Source organism: Mixophyes fleayi, chromosome 2 (assembly GCF_038048845.1).
Source record: "Mixophyes fleayi isolate aMixFle1 chromosome 2, aMixFle1.hap1, whole genome shotgun sequence".
Classification (NCBI taxonomy): Eukaryota; Metazoa; Chordata; class Amphibia; order Anura; family Limnodynastidae; genus Mixophyes; species Mixophyes fleayi.
The window spans coordinates 223843974-223861678 of record NC_134403.1 but is presented as its reverse complement, the minus strand read 5'-3'; the positions used below and the strand labels follow the sequence as shown (position 1 = coordinate 223861678).

General features: G+C 37.6%; 1 protein-coding gene across 1 annotated transcript; it reads left to right on the top strand.

Annotated features, from left to right (window-relative positions):
• Positions 1-13600: 13600 nt before the first annotated feature.
• On the top strand, positions 13601-16384 carry LOC142138679 (cbp/p300-interacting transactivator 3-like). The gene is made up of 2 exons (XM_075195525.1): positions 13601-13741; positions 15284-16384. Exon 2 carries the CDS (start codon positions 15287-15289, stop codon positions 15833-15835), a length of 549 nt encoding a protein of 182 aa, XP_075051626.1. The 5' UTR covers positions 13601-13741; positions 15284-15286; the 3' UTR covers positions 15836-16384.
• The last annotated feature ends 1321 nt before the right edge of the window (positions 16385-17705 follow it).

Sequence of the window (17705 nt, the reverse complement as noted above, 5' to 3'; positions counted from 1 at the left end):
TGCACTGATGCGATTCAAAACAAATGAAACTTCAGGAAGATATACGAGGCGAGATGGAACGAGTTGATCTCATCGGCTGCTTTGGAACATGCTCAGCTTTTACCTTTCACGAAAGATGTGAAAAAGATGCACTTGTACCTTGATGAGAAGTAGCAAGTATACTGAAGTGGACTATTCACCGAGCCTAGGGTTAACCACTGGGCACTGCTTGCAAAAGTCACCCTGGCACAAGTGATCTTGTTCAATCGAAGGGAAGGGGAAGTTTCTAAAATGTTGCTGACTACCTTAACCTCAAGAGACACTTCGGATCTCCAGGAAGATGTGGCCCTATCACTTACCGAGGTTAAGAGGAAGCTCTGCCGGCACTTCACTCGCATTGAAATCTGAGGAAAATGAGGGAGAAAAGTCCCCATTTTGCTGACACCAATCATGCAAGCTGCAATGAATCTTCTCTCAGAGAAGCGTGAAGACCGTGGAATGCATATCCAAAATGTCTACATGTTTGCCAGACCAGCTGCCTTGTCACACTTCAGAGGCTCCAATTGCAAACGACTGTTTGCCCCAGAGTGTGGGGCCAAACATTTCCAAACACTGTCTTCCTTGAAGCTTCGAAAGCACGTTACCACCCTCTCAAAGCTCCTCAACCTAAACGACACTGAACTAGATCAGTTGGCAGACATCTTTGCACATGACATCAGGGTGCACCGGCAGTATTACCACCTCTCAGAAGGTGCCCTCCAACTCGCTAAGATCAGCAAACTGTTAATGACTCTTGAAAGTGGCAGACTGGCCGAATTCAAAGGCAAGAATTTGGACAAGATGCACATTGATCTAGACGGTAAGTAGGAAATCTGGTGTTGGATGTATGCTTTTGACTTTTTCCTTGGTCATTTACATATCTTTTCTTTTCAGAACCGGTACAGCTACTGAGCAACATGTTGGGTGATCAGCAATCCCCCATGATAGAGGCACAAGTAGTTAAGCGTTCAGTCAACACTACAATGTCAGAAGAGTAGCGGTGTATGGACCTGGCAACACGGGACCAGTGGCCAGCCATGGCTTCCACAGGTAGGTGTAGCACACAATTTCACTATGCAAAAGAACTTTGCCTTCTCTGTATTTTGCAGAGCCATAATGGACCACTCTATTTCCTTTCAGGTTGCAAAGAAGTGCGTAGGAAAACTTGGGACAGAGAGCAGGTCCAGGCTGTGGAGAAACACCTGATGAAGTTTATAAAGACACGCTGGGTGCCCAGAATGCGTTACTGTGTTGCGTGCCTCATGGCTGAACCATACATACTGAAAGATCGGAACTTGTTGGGGTGAAATTCTACATAAAGAACCGCATAACAGCCTTAAAGAGGGATCAAACTTGTTGAAATGATACACAGTAGTTGAACAGAGCTGTAACCTCCATGGCTAGATGTCGGTGTAAGCGGGCATGCGGATGTCTTCAGAATACATGAAACTTTGCCCACCATTGTTATTGTTTATTAATTGTTGTATGCAGGAATGTGGATGTCCTCAGACAGTCAAAATTCATAAAACTTTCCCCATCTTGCAGTCTGTGTCAGTACTTTAGGCAAAGTCAAAGTGTAAATCTTATGTGGCAACTCTGGTGACAAACCGCTCCTACACATACCCCTATGATTCTTCTGTCGACAGTGCATTAGGAAAAGGGGTGTCTCTATACGCCATGTTCCTGACATGGGTCCTCACGATGCAATAAAAACAAGTGTGTGTGTGTGGTGGAGGGTGGGCATATAATACTGAGCCAGTACATGTAGCACAGAAACAAAACTGATGTATGCGAGGGCATGTGGCTAATTCATATAATTGTTTTAGTCAACCTTTCAACATCATTAACTTAATGAAGATCACATAATTCAACTGCAATAATAACCACTAATGCTGAATAATTCATAATATTTTGTGACTTATTCTATTAGTGATGTATCACGTAGTTTATTCTACATCTCTGACGAATCCTAAATGTCCCATTACTTTCTTGTAGATTACACGCCTAACAGAAACACACCTACCAAATTAAATGTTTATAGGAAATTTCAAATATGACAAATGTTAAAAACTGATTTATTTAATAGTTGGATCTCTATAACCCTAAAACTGGTCATACAAATTTGTAAGCAAACTAATTTAGAAGTAAAATATAATACATTTTCTTTAATTATCATTATTGTCAAAACATTTAATCCCAACTTATATGCAGGAGATATAAGAGTGTGAAGAATCTTATATACAGATAAGTGTTGACAAAATATTTGGACCTACTCTTTAGAGGTATATGTGCAGGACTAGTCCCACTAGTCCTTAGCACTGAAGGGGTTAATGTGGTTTACCCAATGGGGCCAGTTAACTCCTGTGTGAGAAGTGGAGATATGGGGGTAAATGTATGAACATGTGGGTTCTTCAACACCCGCGTGTTCAGCGTGTTCAGCGATTGAATTTCAAGTGGCGCTGCATTGTAAAGGGAAGGGAAGTTTCCCTTTACAATGCAGCGCCTCTTGAAATTTAATCGCCGAACACGCTGAATACGCGGGTGTTGAAGAACCCGCATGTTCATACATTTACCCCATGGTGTTAACCATGGTTGCCAGCTCTCAAAACTTTCATCCTCTGGACCTAGGGAAGCCTCAAATTCTCAGGCATGTTTTTCAGCCACCAATATATTACCCTCACCTTGGATGTATTTAACATTATGTATCCTGTACTTTAGCTTAAAATAGAGTATTATGGAAGCACTTGCTGAAAGAGGTTGCTCAGCTTGATATATTAAAGTCACCCAGCATGAGAGTGGTTATTTCACAGAAGGGAAATTATGTAAGCCTAACAGAAAATAGCCCAAAAGTTATTGTAATGATGCATATCATGTATATGATAGAATTTACTTCAAAAGACTGACAATGACAAGTACAGTTATAGAACAAGAGTGTACCTATACTCATCCCTTACAGATCTGGGAATGTGGATCAACCACCACAGGCACTGGCAGCTGTATAGACATTACACATATAACCTTGTCGACCAATGAATGACTTTTCCAGAGTTCATAACCACAAATGTATCTATCCAATTGGATTCACATACTGTATGTGAAACTAAAGTGGACATTGATTTGGTCGATCGATTTAGTGCCTTATGGCTTAGGACAGCACAAAGTACACCACATAGTATGATAACAAACTGCAGTACAAGTACTTTATGTTTTAGGCTCTTAGGGGCATATTCAATTATGATTCTGGTCCGCAGTAATGCGCGTTACCGCTGAAAGGGCGCAGTATTGCCGGTAATATGGTACCGCAATAACGTGAATTTTTGTACGCAACCCTATGAGGTGCGAATGAAAATCCACGTTATTGCGGTACCGTGGATTAACTTTGCAGCCTGTTCCGGCGCGGTCCGGCGGACCGGAAAATGCCCCTAAAAGTGTTGCTACCTCTATTTTCAAAATAGCTTGGAAGGATAAGCTTTTAGGAATATTTTATTTTAAATGTTAATCTTTTGTCGTTAACAACTAAAACAGATGTTTCCTTTTTTGGATATGATCAGTGAAAACTGGTTTTCAAAATAACAGAGAAAGGAAGTGGTTATGATGCATTATCATGAGCGGAAAATGCAGTTAGATAGAGTAAGGAGTTATAGGGAAGTGCTATGTAGCAGTTGTATGGTGTAATAGGAAGACCTGTAAGGAACAGCTACAAAGAAATGAGACTCAATCCAAGGCGGGCTCCAGTAGCATGTTTGACACAAAAAGAAAACAGCCAAACTGCCCAACTTTCTGGGATCTCAGAGAGATAAACCACATATGTCTCTATATGTTAGATTACTGCATACTTAAAGTACAATATATGTGTATATATGATATAATTTGCTCCCACTTTACAGTGGCTATAAGAAGATATAGTTTTACTAGTAAAAGTGATGAACTTTGTCTGGTCTTTCTGTGTTTGTGTGGACATATGTATTTCTTAATGAACATATGTATTTCTTAATGATTGAGCATATACACATTTGTGCAATTGTGTATGCCTGTGTTTAAGTGCCTCTTTCCCTATAAATGTGTGCCTAGTGTGTCGGTTTTTGTATCAGGACTGTTAAGTCATATGGTTCCACAGTGTGACATATATGGAGTCAGACCGGTCTCATGGTGAATGGAGTTCTTTGCATTTTAATGGAGACAGACAAGCTGATTGGCTGAGAAGTCTCTTGTGATGCCCCCTACATCCCCATGCTTTGCTTACTCTGCTTTAATATATGCATGCAATGTGAGGCTATTTGGAAATATTTTGGCTATCTGAGGGCATGTAACATGTAATATATGATATGGATGTATATTGCCCAGGTAGTGGAACCTGATCTAATATTTGGAGGTATATTGCCTATGTGGCAAGAGAGACTATGTGGAGGTATATTGGATTTATGTTGGTAAGAGGCATATAATGATATGCATCAAAATATTAACATTGTTTCTATACAAATATAAAATATATAGATACACACACAAACACACATCATTTTTTTCACCGGACCACACATAACAAAGATTTACCTCCATGCTGCATTTAGTATATATTTGTTTTACCAAACCAAGCATGTTAGGTATACAATTAACAATAAAGTGTGCTGTATGGTCAATTTCTTCCATAATAAAATGTCAAGTTTAGGCACCACACAGATTTACTGCATTAATTTTGCGGTGTGCAGAGCACTACATATATCATTTTTGAATGACATGCTCAAACATTAATATTGCTGTGCTAAAGCAAACTCCATACGCCACTCTTTATGTATAAGTGAAAGTTTAGCTAGGCTGTTACATGCACATTATAAAATCTTGTTTATTTACATGAGTATATTATACTGAGATCATTTAGTGTTATAGATTTTTTAAATGTTGGTTATGCTTTGTTTGTGTATGCAGTGTAAAGCTGGGTACACACTACACAGTTTTCATCCAATAATCGGCTAAATCAGCCGACATACGACCGCTCATTCAAAAGTCAGGTCAGTGTGTGCAGTGACACGATGGTCGAAAGTCTGCCTAAATGGACGATTGTCGCCTCATTTGGTTGGTCATACCGTTTAATATTTTCGTTCCAATCTCGTTTCCGTTGTGTAGTGTGTATAAACTTCCGACCGATCCACAACAGTGAGTATGAAATTACAGTCATTGCTCACGACAACATGGCTGTAAAAAGTCGCTAAAGGGACGTCCGCTCTTCCCTTTATCGTCCTAAACAAGGGCTAGTGTGTATGCAGTCCATGGACCGAGCGATCGGAACATCGATCGCATGTAAAATTTCTCGGCATAAAAAGTTGGTTGAAATTTCTGTAGTGTGTACCCAGCTTTAAAATTAGTGAACATAATCCAATGTACAATATAGTGCTTTAACTTTAAATATGTTACACTAGTTCATAGCATACGTGCTGACTCTCTTGGAATGTCTGGGAGACTTTTGGATTTTTCAGAGTCTTCCTGAACTCCAGAGAGAGTTGGCAGTTCTCCCAGATGGCGTCTGAAGTGGGCAGGCATAAGGAGACGATTATTGAGGCATTCAATGATATGCTATCACACAGCAGTGTGTAGACCATGATGAAATTTATTGTGTCACCGCAACCCTCCCATCCTGACATTGTAGCCCTCCCCTCTGTAAGTCATCAAGTATATTTTTATAGGCCAAGAATAATGTTCTTAATGGGCCTGATTCATTAAGGAAAGTAAAGCAAAAAATTTGTACGTTTTCTCCCGGACAAAAACATTGTTCCAATGCAAGGGGTGCAAATTAGTTTATTATTTTGCACATAAGATAAATACTGGCTGTTTTTCATGTAGCATACACATACTTGATAGCTTTATTTGTACACTGACAATTAAAGTTGATCTAGAACATGCCTTACCCCAACTATAAGTCTGCCAACACATTTTAAATTTGCCTCCCTCTGCAATGCTAAATAGTTATGCCAAGGTGCCAAGTTGCTCATTTTTTTTGCTTTACTTTCCTTAATGAATGAGGCTCAGTATTTGTAGCAATGTTTGAGTGTACCTCATTGCTCTATATTTATAAAGTATGCTAGCCACAATATAATTAGTCGTTGCTTTTTGTTTTTTAAATGACTACAAATTTAAACAAATTGGTCAGCACGTACTGTACAACAGTGGAGTAAAAATGTATTTGCCTGTGTTTTCTGCTAAAGTATCGGCAGTTAAATGTCATTCATGTTTCCTGTTATTTGACAATACTTAAAAATATTGTAACAGGACCAATGTGTCTAAAATTGGACTAATTTCCTTTATGTATGCTGATTCTCCCCAGAAGCTCAGTGTCCATTGGTATGAACACTGAAAGGACAATAGACTTACAATGTTTAAACGTGTAGTTAATTTTATTGTTTCTAGTGCCTTAGGAAAGTCAAATTAAGCTAAAAAAAACTTCAGTCCCAAACTGAGCACTCCCCTACATCAATATGTTGCAATTATTCAAAAGTGTCTAGATTTCATCAACTGTTTCCTGATACTGTTGACGATATTCTCTTTCTAATAATACATATCACAGTTCCTTTGAAAATAAACAGAATATATATTTGCATGACCTGACCACTCTTGAAGTAATTTATGTGCATATCTATGTAAATCAGGTTTTTCCTACAACATAGAAGTCACTACTCATGAATACAGTATTTACATCACTTTTATATATTGTCTTTTTGTGGAAACCACTGTGCTGTTGTTTTATATGTAAAAACAGGTTTGGTACTCTTACATTCATAGAGAAGGATAGGGATTTTCTATTAGTTTTAACAGCTGCCTGTAGTATGCCTATTTTCACAGGCTTCTCCCAGCAGGAGCAGGCTAATGCCTAAATGCCAGCTCCTCCCTTCACACCCCTGAAGGGAAAATAGCTGAATAAAGTCTGCTTGTGCCCTTTCAGAATATCTCTTAGCAATGACAAACTGCAGTTAATAGTTTTACAAAGAAATGTAGGATTTTTATGTATAATAAAAATGTAACATGGTCCTGCAGTTTACACCATAAATCTATGGAATACTTAAATACTTCCAAATGCCATATAATAATACATCCTTCCGGACAAGCTTTCAGAGGATCATGCTGTTATACACACAAATATGCAAATACTCTTATATATACCCCAATTGAAACAAAACATATTATGTATTTGAACGGCTCCTGCACACAAATAAATAAATATATACAGTGGTCGAAGTGTAAATTTGGAAGTGGCGAAATGGAAAATGTGATGGGAATGTAAGTGAATGGAAGAATGGAATTTTACAGTTTTACAGTGAAGGCAGTAGGAGAAGTGGAGGTATGATATACCACTATATATATACTGCATGTCTGACTCTGAAGAAGGAAATGGTTGCCTTTGAAAATTTACAAAGAAATTAATTGCATATACGAGACGCCACATTCGCTCTCTTAAGAATTATACTAATATAATGCTGTGATCCTTCTATTGCCGGCTATTAAACCGGACACAATTAAGATATAATGCATAAGTGGAAATATAGGATGAATGTGGCATTAGCATATGTATGTGCCTTAGATAGTTTTATGTAAGCAGTTAACCACAACCAAGTGGTTATAGGCGTCTCTGACAGCAACCAATATAATTGAACACAGCAATCAGCTTTAAAGCCAACTCATTGGTAATTGTAGAGCTCTGATCCAGGGAGATAGACTAAGATGTTTCAACGCAGAGGCTATTATTAACATGTAGTCACCAATAGAGGATATTATAGAAAAGACTGCAATTACCTGGACAGTTAATTATTACAAATATTGCAAATAAGAAAATCACTATCAATTGACACCATAGAAGTAGAATAATATTAGTGGAAATAATGAATTTATAAAGATTCTTGATATGAGTAATAATATGTGGGGATAAAGGTAGATATAATCTTAATTTATCCTAAGGCAGCTTTGTGGACTATAACTCACAAAACAAACACACATACGGTTGAAGGCAATTTTATCGCGGTATTTCCTAGATGAACAACAATGTATTGCTAATTAAATAATGTATTTCAAACAAATGAAAAGGAGGACAATAAATATATGTTTCAATAAGAGTAGCGACATGGCTTGGAAGCACTAGTCTGCCATCTTAACAGTGGGTTTCATTAGTACATAGTTATTTCAATTCTCAAGTTTTAATATTTCGCTAGTTACTTACATAGTGGAGTTAAGAATTACAAATCTCCACTTTTAATGCATATTAATAAAGCAGAAATGCATATTTTATGAATAATTGATAAGATCAAATCAGTCACGAGTGCCCCATTTATACACATTATCTTTTCTTCCACTTTCTCTTATGAATTGCATATATCACAGAAGGACAAAAATACATGACATCCAGTGCAATATTAAATACTAGTGGAATAGTGGACTAGTACTAATAATAAGTTTTAAAAAAAATAATAATTAATACATGTAATCTCAGAGCTAGGTTTTTAAATAGTAAATGAGAAAGTACATGGGCACAATACTTAACTTGATTGTAAATATGTGCATTGTGGTTGTAGTATGCTATATGTGTAAGCGTATATATGGTATCATCACATTGCATAGTGCATACCAGCTTTTGGATCATTGATCCCTATGCCAACAGCTCATCTCTGCCTTATTGGCTCATCAGCATAGGTAACATATATCCCATCATAGAGTAACTAGTGATACGACTGTGACCGCCTCAAGTATCACTACAGCAGATGTGCTTCTCTCATTATTAAAAAAGCTGGCAGTATTTCTATTACTCTAGGCACTCGCAATTCTCAAGGGTACAGTCTCTATCCATATGCACATAAAATATACTCAATACTGTGTATACATAATCTCTTCCCATAGCATACAATGCAATCTCTTTATTTTGTAAAGAAAATAAACAACAATCATTCACCTCAATGTACTTCTGCTGGACCCAGTTTAGTGTTTACTACTTTCTGTATCCAACAAAAGTATTGCTTTGCCTTTGCTATGTAACCCACACACCCAGCACTAAAAATAAATACATATAAACACATGAGATCTGATGAATCAGATAAGGGGTATAATTAAGGATCTGCACATACAGTACATTCCTGTCTTGGAATGTAAATGTTTTATGGTTTGTAAACAGGGCATTGACTTTACATTATTCACAAACTATTTAAGATAAAGTTTTTAAACTGTCTGAGCATTACAGATTTGCACTATTATAACCTATATTTTGATTATTATTTGCGGTCAGGTGCCAATACATACTGGAGATAACATGACCCCAATACATTGTTTGTAGAACTCTACGGCTATGTACTAGAGATGTTCACTGACCCCCGTTTTCTGGTTTTGGATCTGGATTAACTTTGTGTTTTGATTTTGGTTTTGGTTTTGGCAAAACCGCCCTCGCGTGTTTTGGTTTTGGATCTGTATTTTTTAGAAAAATTCCTAACATATGTTGAAATCACATAATTTTGCTCTTTTGTTGTGCCTTCATTATTATTAACCTCAATAACACTAATTTCAAGTCATTTGCAGTCAATTTTGACCACATCACAGGTCACAATATTAGTTTCATACACTTTCGGACCAAAACTGCAGCGACCTGCCTGGATGCTAAGCGACAGAGCAACGACACAAACACACGCAGTTCACAGCACATCTAAGAAACATTGCCACACAACTTATGTAGACACAGGAATGGATATTACAACTGGAGTGGCATTAGATCTGCCGCAGAAAGACTATGACACGGAACATGTGGGCAGCATGGAATCTGTCATGTTGGAATACGCTGCATTGAACAGAGATTTAAAGCAATATATAGATGCAGTTGAGGAGACCGTACTTAAAAAGAGCTAGCAGCAGTGGGACTATTGCTCAAGAATTCTTCTGAGAAATCCAGGATAGTGAAGGAGTCATCTAGCATTAGCAACTTGGATGCAGGACTAACTCTGATCGCTACTGAGGATTGATGAGAAAGGTGTTGTGGGTGTAAATTGCAGGTGTCGGGATTTAGCTGAAAGAAGGGACCTAGCTGATGCTAGACTGCTTGTTGTTATTTTTTTTAGCATATGTTTCTGATTTTCCCAACAGCTTGCCATTAACTCGCTTCAAATGGCGTAGCATGGATGAGGTTCCTAGATGGTTAAGGTCCCTACCTCTACTGACTGTGGCTTTACAAACGCTACAAATGGTTAGACAACTGTTTCAGGATTTGTGTAAATATAATTCCACACATAAGAGGTGCATTTTTTGGTCTTATGCCCAGTCATGACAATGGCCTTCTACTTATCATGTGCAAGAACTGCTTCCACTGGTGCAGGACTTACACAAACAACATCGTCCTCATCAACATCCTCATTATTGCCCTCGTCAGCTACACAAATATCTCCCTCATCCTGTTGCAATTCCAAAGTGGCATCCTCAATTTGTGTATCAGTGGCTACACTTAGGCTGCTCATGCACACATCTGCAGAAATTCTGAAAGGGGACTTCTTTATGGGTACACTATCAGAAAGGTCAGACTTGCACATAGCACTGGTGGATAGACTCTCCTCAGAGATTTGTGTCATTTCTGAATCTGAATATACATTTTCCACTAATGCCTTACTGTTTTTTTCCAGCACGGCTTTTACACGTAAAAGTATTTGGATACCACTTTTGGAGTCAGAATGACAAGGTCCTGTTTGGTGAAGGCTTCATTCTTTCCTTGCCACTGCGTGTGTAGAATGGCATGTTGGCAATTTTATTTTTTTCTGCTGATAACTATGCCTGGATTACAGGTTTTTTTTTCCTCTACCAAGGTAAAAGGTGTTTTTTTACATTTTTGTTATCCTGACTTAAAAACACTATGCACTTTAACATAGGCTTTAGCAGATGACGTAGAGGGATTACTATCATCATGACTGGTGCCAGTAGCTGCTTAGTGCTCCTTATCTTCTGTGTACTGCTGTGAATCCATTTTGATAACACAGTAAAATGTTACTGGAGACTTTGAAGAACATTGCTATCCCTCCTCTTTTTCTTGCTATAACACTGCCCAACTGCACTAGAGACTGCCAAGAACCGTGCTACCACTCCTGTGTTTCTCTGTGAAATAGCGCTGGATCGCCGTGGAGGGCGGTACTTATAAAATCCAAAACTCGAGAGATCCAACGACGTATCAATGACATTTTGCCTCGTCTTCAATTCCGAGGGTACACGAAAGTATCGATCTGCTAAGTTCATGTGGATACGGTTCTCGGGGTAACTAGCCTGAGCATCTCTACTATGTACATAGTTGTGTTAAAACTCTGTATTGAAGATGCAATGCCAATACAAGTTAAGTACATGTAAACTGATGTGAAAATACAAATCGTGATACAGTAATAGTTCAATTTTTAAGTACATTTAACATTCATTGCACTGAAGTGCGTTGTTTTAGTGCTCCTTGTTCCACTTCAGTGCATCAATGCAGTTGAAAGCTTATATTCATCTCAATGGGAGCATATTGTAAATTATTATTATTATTATTATCTTTATTTGTATGGCACCACAGATACCTTACCACCTAACATAGAAGTACAAATATAACATACATGAAAACAGTTAACATAACATGTACATAGCTACAGAGCAGGATAATAAATGCATGGATGCAATTAACAGAACAAATCGCATGGCATACAGAAATAATTCAAGAAGACATGACAGGGACAAACAAGGAAGACAGAGACTTGACAAACTTGAGGCCTATTGTAGAGGACCCTGCCCATGAGAGCTTACATTCTATAGGGAGGGGGTATTGAGACAACAGGAACTTAAGGGACATTAAGATAAGAGTCCAGGTGGGTAGCAGAGGTGGTGGAGGCTAAACAGTCGAAATGGGAGTATAGTGGGTTGAATTAAGTAAGGATATTGGGCGAGAAGAAAGGATAAGAAGGGTAAGTAAGCGTGGAGAGACATGCTTACAGTCAGTGTAGTACAGGTGGAAGTACTTGGTAACAGGACCGTAACGGCATTTGACATTCTCACCCCAGACGCTAGAATTTTAAGTTACGGCTCTGTTCGATAATACAGATTAGCAAACTGGACATACTGAAATGAAGGGTAACAAAACTCACTGAAGTGCGCAGAGGTAAAATGCGTAATATGGGCCTGATTCATTAAGGCACATAAATGCTAAAACGTGCTGCACTTTGTGTAAAATCGCCCTGCGCATGCCCAGAAATGAGCCATATGCCAGAGAACGCAGCAACATTCAATTCCGCATTGAGCCCGAAGGACCCTTACTGTGGCCTGCAATTTCAAAGGCGGAATGGGGATGGGAATGGGCATATGTATATAGTCAATTTACAATAATGGTGTGACAAGCAGATTACACACAGCAGAGTCCGGTTTAAGGTTTGAGCCTCGCAAAGGTTTTCAGTCGTATCAGTTGCACCAGCTACAGGTCTGGTATAAATGCCGAGTAATAGTGATGACGGCTGTGTATGCATTCTAGAAAAATCAGGTGATGCATTTTATGTACAGTAGACATTCATAACATCATCAGATATGTATTTTATGGAAAGAAAATTAAGAAAACAATTTTTTTTGTTTTGAAATGTTTTGTCATTAATGACTATATTATTAACAGGTGACATTAATTGGATTTTTTTCTGTGCATTCTTTTGTGATTTTATATTTCACATATGTATTGGACGTATCCTGCAGTGTCTTGTCTGTTAGAGCAGAGTGGACAGAGCGAACCTAGACTTGTATTCATCAACAGAAGTATCTTCAGATCCACTCCATGTTGAATACAGTTGTGCGTATGCCCTATATAAGTGCGTTTTAACGCACAATATGTTAGTTTAGCATTCCTTGATTAATCAGACCCTATATGCAGCATACCACATTTTACTTCCCTCTCTATATGAGCCCTTAAATGCATAAGAAAAATGTGGTTTACATGTGTTTTACTCATGTTTTAACTTGTGATAAAATGCATTGCAAATGCCAGTGTGAATGTAGCCTAATTGTGCCACGCTGTCTAGATATGTTTGTTTTTAGCTACCAAAGTTGACCATTAATTGCTGTCATTCTTTTGATGTCACAAAACGAGTGAGCAGCAATACTGGTGGTCTGTCTATCCTTAAATCTGGACATATTTTGCTGATATCCACTCTCTGCAGGACTATCATAACACAGCAATATATCTTGATACTGTAATAAATTTTAAACTACATTTTTCCATAACATTTTATGAAAACAAATTTTGGGGTGAATAAACACATACAAATGAAAATAGTTGCTAAATTATTTTGTTTCTTTCTTTAAGACTCACAAAGCTTTTCACTGATGCCTTTTAATTTCTGTCTAAATAAATACCCACCTGACATTATTCTTGTTTTTGTTATTCTGCAGCTGCATTATTTGAATGGTGAATTTCCTATTGGGCACTGTGTCTCACTTGCATAATCATTAGAAAGGCAGGAGTTCAAGTCTAACAACACATGGGCTGAGATATCTGTTACCCTTTGTGGATCCAGGCCATCCAATCAGGGATGAGGGGCGTGGCTAGACAGCCACCACCCTCTGCATTCTCTTTCTGTGTAGACTCCTATTTACCAATACGCACTGTAGTAGGAAGTAGGGTGGTGTGTTCAGTACATTTACTTGCAATTGTGGATTGCTCTCATTTGCACACTCACTTTATTTACAAAGGACATATTAATCCAACCTGCACATTTGGGTGAGTACTGTCAACCTTGTTGTTGGTGTGTGTGTGTGTGTGTGTCACACTTTTCAATTACACATTGTTCTATTGAAAATAAACAGATATTTTTTTATAGTAAAGCTTGTGAGAGCAACACATTATCACATTATTATTATTGTTATTATACTTTGTTGAGAAAACGAGTTGCTTGGCTTGGAAGGAGTTAAACTTTTTTGTTTAAAAGCTTTTGTTTTCATTGTAAATCCCCTGTGACTGTAATGCAGATCCAGCTGGGTGTGAAAGGGACAAACAATAATATTACAGCCTTGTCTGCAAATGCCTACTGTACCTACATAATGTATATTTATTTTTTATATAATTATAATTACTTCATTAGTAACAAGGTCCTCTCTTTTTATGTCTGATTATAGGTAACCTTTACCTCCTTTATTTATTGACTTGCATGTTTTATCACAGAAAGCTCTGTTACCCCAGCTTTGTTTAACCCTGAATTGCAAAATCTTTTATTAGGTAGGGCAAAAGCTGTGTCACAAAATAGGAGGGCAAGAATGTCATTATTTTAGTATGAAGGCGTCACCATGTTGTTAATAATACAGCGTACGTGTGTGCCAAACCTTTACTTAGCACAATTACATGACACAGATAGTAAATATATAGACATTACATACAAGTACATTACTGAAGATGAATACTGAACAAAATCTGTGGTCACTTGGTTGTTTCCTATACATGACAGACTTCCATTGAGTAAGCATATTAAAGGAAACTGCAGTTCATTTCTGGTATTGCTGAACTCATTTTAAGGAATTGTAACTAGTCATTTAAAAACAACACACTTAGAGCAATTGGGCAACATTTGTAGAAATGGTGTGAATTTTGTCTTGCACTATTCAGACAGGTCTAATGCTGTATGCAGTCTTTCACAAGCACTGCTTTAATGTACAAATATGTCTAAAACAAAAGTGTTTCACAAATGTATATATGGTCAGCTATATAGAGAAATAAATGTTATGTTTTTCTTGGTTCAATTCAAACTTGTAAAATTAAAACTTATGGGCTGGTACTATGAAAAAGTACAAAAATGTGTACTGGATAAATGCGTGAAAAGCATGAAAACGAAACCATGCTTTAGATGCGTTTTGGCAATGTATTTTTAACACGTTTTCCATGTGCTTCTCATGTGTTGCACTGTTACCATTGCAATCTGTTTTACTGGTAATGCGCATGAGAAATAGGCTGTGCTACATTTTAGATTTTAAATGCAGGGTTAAAATTTTAGAATGCAATGGTGGGAACAAGCTCATAAGAAACCATCCTAATTTTTATGTGCCTTTCAGGCATTATTTAGCAGCTGAGAAACACATTAGCATCAGATATGTATGGCTGACTTCTTTAACTCATATCTGTCTATAATAGTTTGACCAAAAGCAGCATACTCAGGGTGTAATATGTTGCATTTGTGTGTTGTGGTGTAACATTTTCTTAACGATATAGAAAAAGGTAGTTAATGTAACAAGTCTGTAAAAAACAGTCACTTATTCTATTTTCTTAATATAGGGGATGGCAGACCCTATGATGATGCCAACTTTACACAATGGGCATCCCAACTATAGGATGGGAATGAATAATATGCAGCTTCAACCTCCTCCTCATCCAACTCGAACGACAATACCTTCAACGCCAATGATGCAATATGGAGTTCCCCATACTGATGGAAGCATGAGGACACGGATGGGTATGCATCAGCATATGGCAGCTCCCATCATGTACCCGGGGCAAGGCCAATCCTATATGGGAACTCAACAATTAATGGCTACAATGCATCTTCAAAAACTTAATACTCAGTACCAAGGATATCCAATGATGGGTAATCCTGGACTTGCACAGGGGCTCCCGCCCTACAGAATGGCACCCAATCACCACCAGCACATGCCTCCCTTAAATGTGACAGATGCTGACCTCATTGATGAGGAGGTGTTGACATCTTTGGTGCTGGAATTGGGCTTGGACAGAATTGAAGAGCTGCCAGAACTATACCTGGGGCACAATGAAGTGGACTTTATTTTGGACTTTGTAGGGAAGCAGCATGTCAGTACAGTGACTTGCTGAAGGACATGCTTCTTAAAGACACCTACACACTTTAGTTGCACTGTGTATGGATTCCAGAAAGTCCTTGTTGCTCTTTCATTTCCCCTCTCTCCTTATCTCTTGACAGAATGTGGTATGATAAGGATGTCTTGGAGAAAGATTATGTCATCATTGCTCTGGCATGAGATGTGGGAACAGATTTGTGAAAAGATTCCATATAGTTAACAGAAAAAGACATTTGTGTGCATTGTCTAATTTGCACTAGATAGTTAAAGCTAATTGCTGATTGGTTGCGGTGTTTTTGTGCAAAGTCTGTGCAATGACCCCTATAGATGATCTTCAGAGAGTGTTTGCACTATATAGTTGAGAGGTAGCAGTCCTAAGTGAATATAGGGAATTAATCCTTTGCAGAAAGCTTGTTGGACTCACAATTAAAGGTTCAAATCAGGGATACAAAGATACAATGATTTTAGCTGGTTACAAGCCAATCCCCAAAAAAAGATCAATGATAAAATTACATGTGTATTTAATTTTTGAAGATAATGAAATATAATCCTTCTGTAACCTTGATTTTGGTATTTCTGTCATGACTTGATCATCTTTTATCTTTTTGTCATCATAAGGTCACAGTTAACTATTTATTCTATTAAAATAAATAGTTAAGAAGAACACTTGAAAATTCTTTGTAAACGATCAAATATATTACCAGCATATGATCAAATGAAACTCCTACAAACTATTGTTTAAGAAAGAAGTGTGTTAGAAAGAACCAATAATGTCATCTTTGAATCAGAATTCTATGATTATGAAGTGGTTTCACCAGAGGCATAAATATAATTTGTGGCACTTCGAAAGTTGTAAAAGCTTCCTTCCTGCTTGCAGTAAACTTGACTGTGAAGTACAATAATCTTGTAGATGAGTTTATTTTGCAGTAGATGTACTAAATATTTTATTTGTAATTAAAGACTTTTGATGCTAATAGCAATCTTAAAAGGGCTGGTCCTCTCCTAATCTGAAAGGTTTCTTAGGCAATTTAACAATTGTTTGTACTATGCTTGCTGATTCAGTAGTGAAAACAAAATAAATAAAGTTAGCCACATGGTGGCTGTGCAAAATGTATAAAAACAGGCTATTTTTGTGAACAGATAAATCTTATATTGCACAGAGGTAACAAAAAAAAATTGTAATCTCATCTGAAGTTTGGTAGGCAATGGTAAATACTCTGTAAATACTCTGCTTTACACTTAAAATACTCTTTTCAGAATATCTTAACCTAAACAAATGGTGGCAACTTAAATGCCCTGGTTATCCTGGTATTTATACGGATACATTTGGGGGGCTATACCTAGTACATAACTACTAGCATTTGAAACACATTTCCGGGAACACTTTTTTTATTGGGCAAGTGAATGTGTATATGTTGTGTGCAATCATAAACTTAAAGGACTACTTTTAATTGAATTAATGTTTAATATCCCACCCCCATTGTTTCAATGAAAGCTGTTGAAATAACACTGTTTCCCCAGAGCAGGACGGAGCCTATATTTGCAAGTACACAGTGTCCTCTTCTGGTTTAAGGTACTGGAAGAAAGGGGCAAGTATTTTGTTGTGGTCAGATGACCAATTGACAATGGACTGCCTCTTGCTATGGCATAATAGTACCTTGGATTTTTATTATTATATTTTATTTATAAAGTGCTGACATACTACCCAGCACTGTATACTGAGTGGATCATGACAAATTACATACAATGACAAGAAGCAAATGATAAATATGGCATTTCCCAAATGAGCTTACTATCTAAGAGGTTCAAGGAACACCTGATATATAAGGTGACACATAAAGCAGAATAACAATGATAGCATCTGTTCTGAAAAGTGTCCAAGGTAG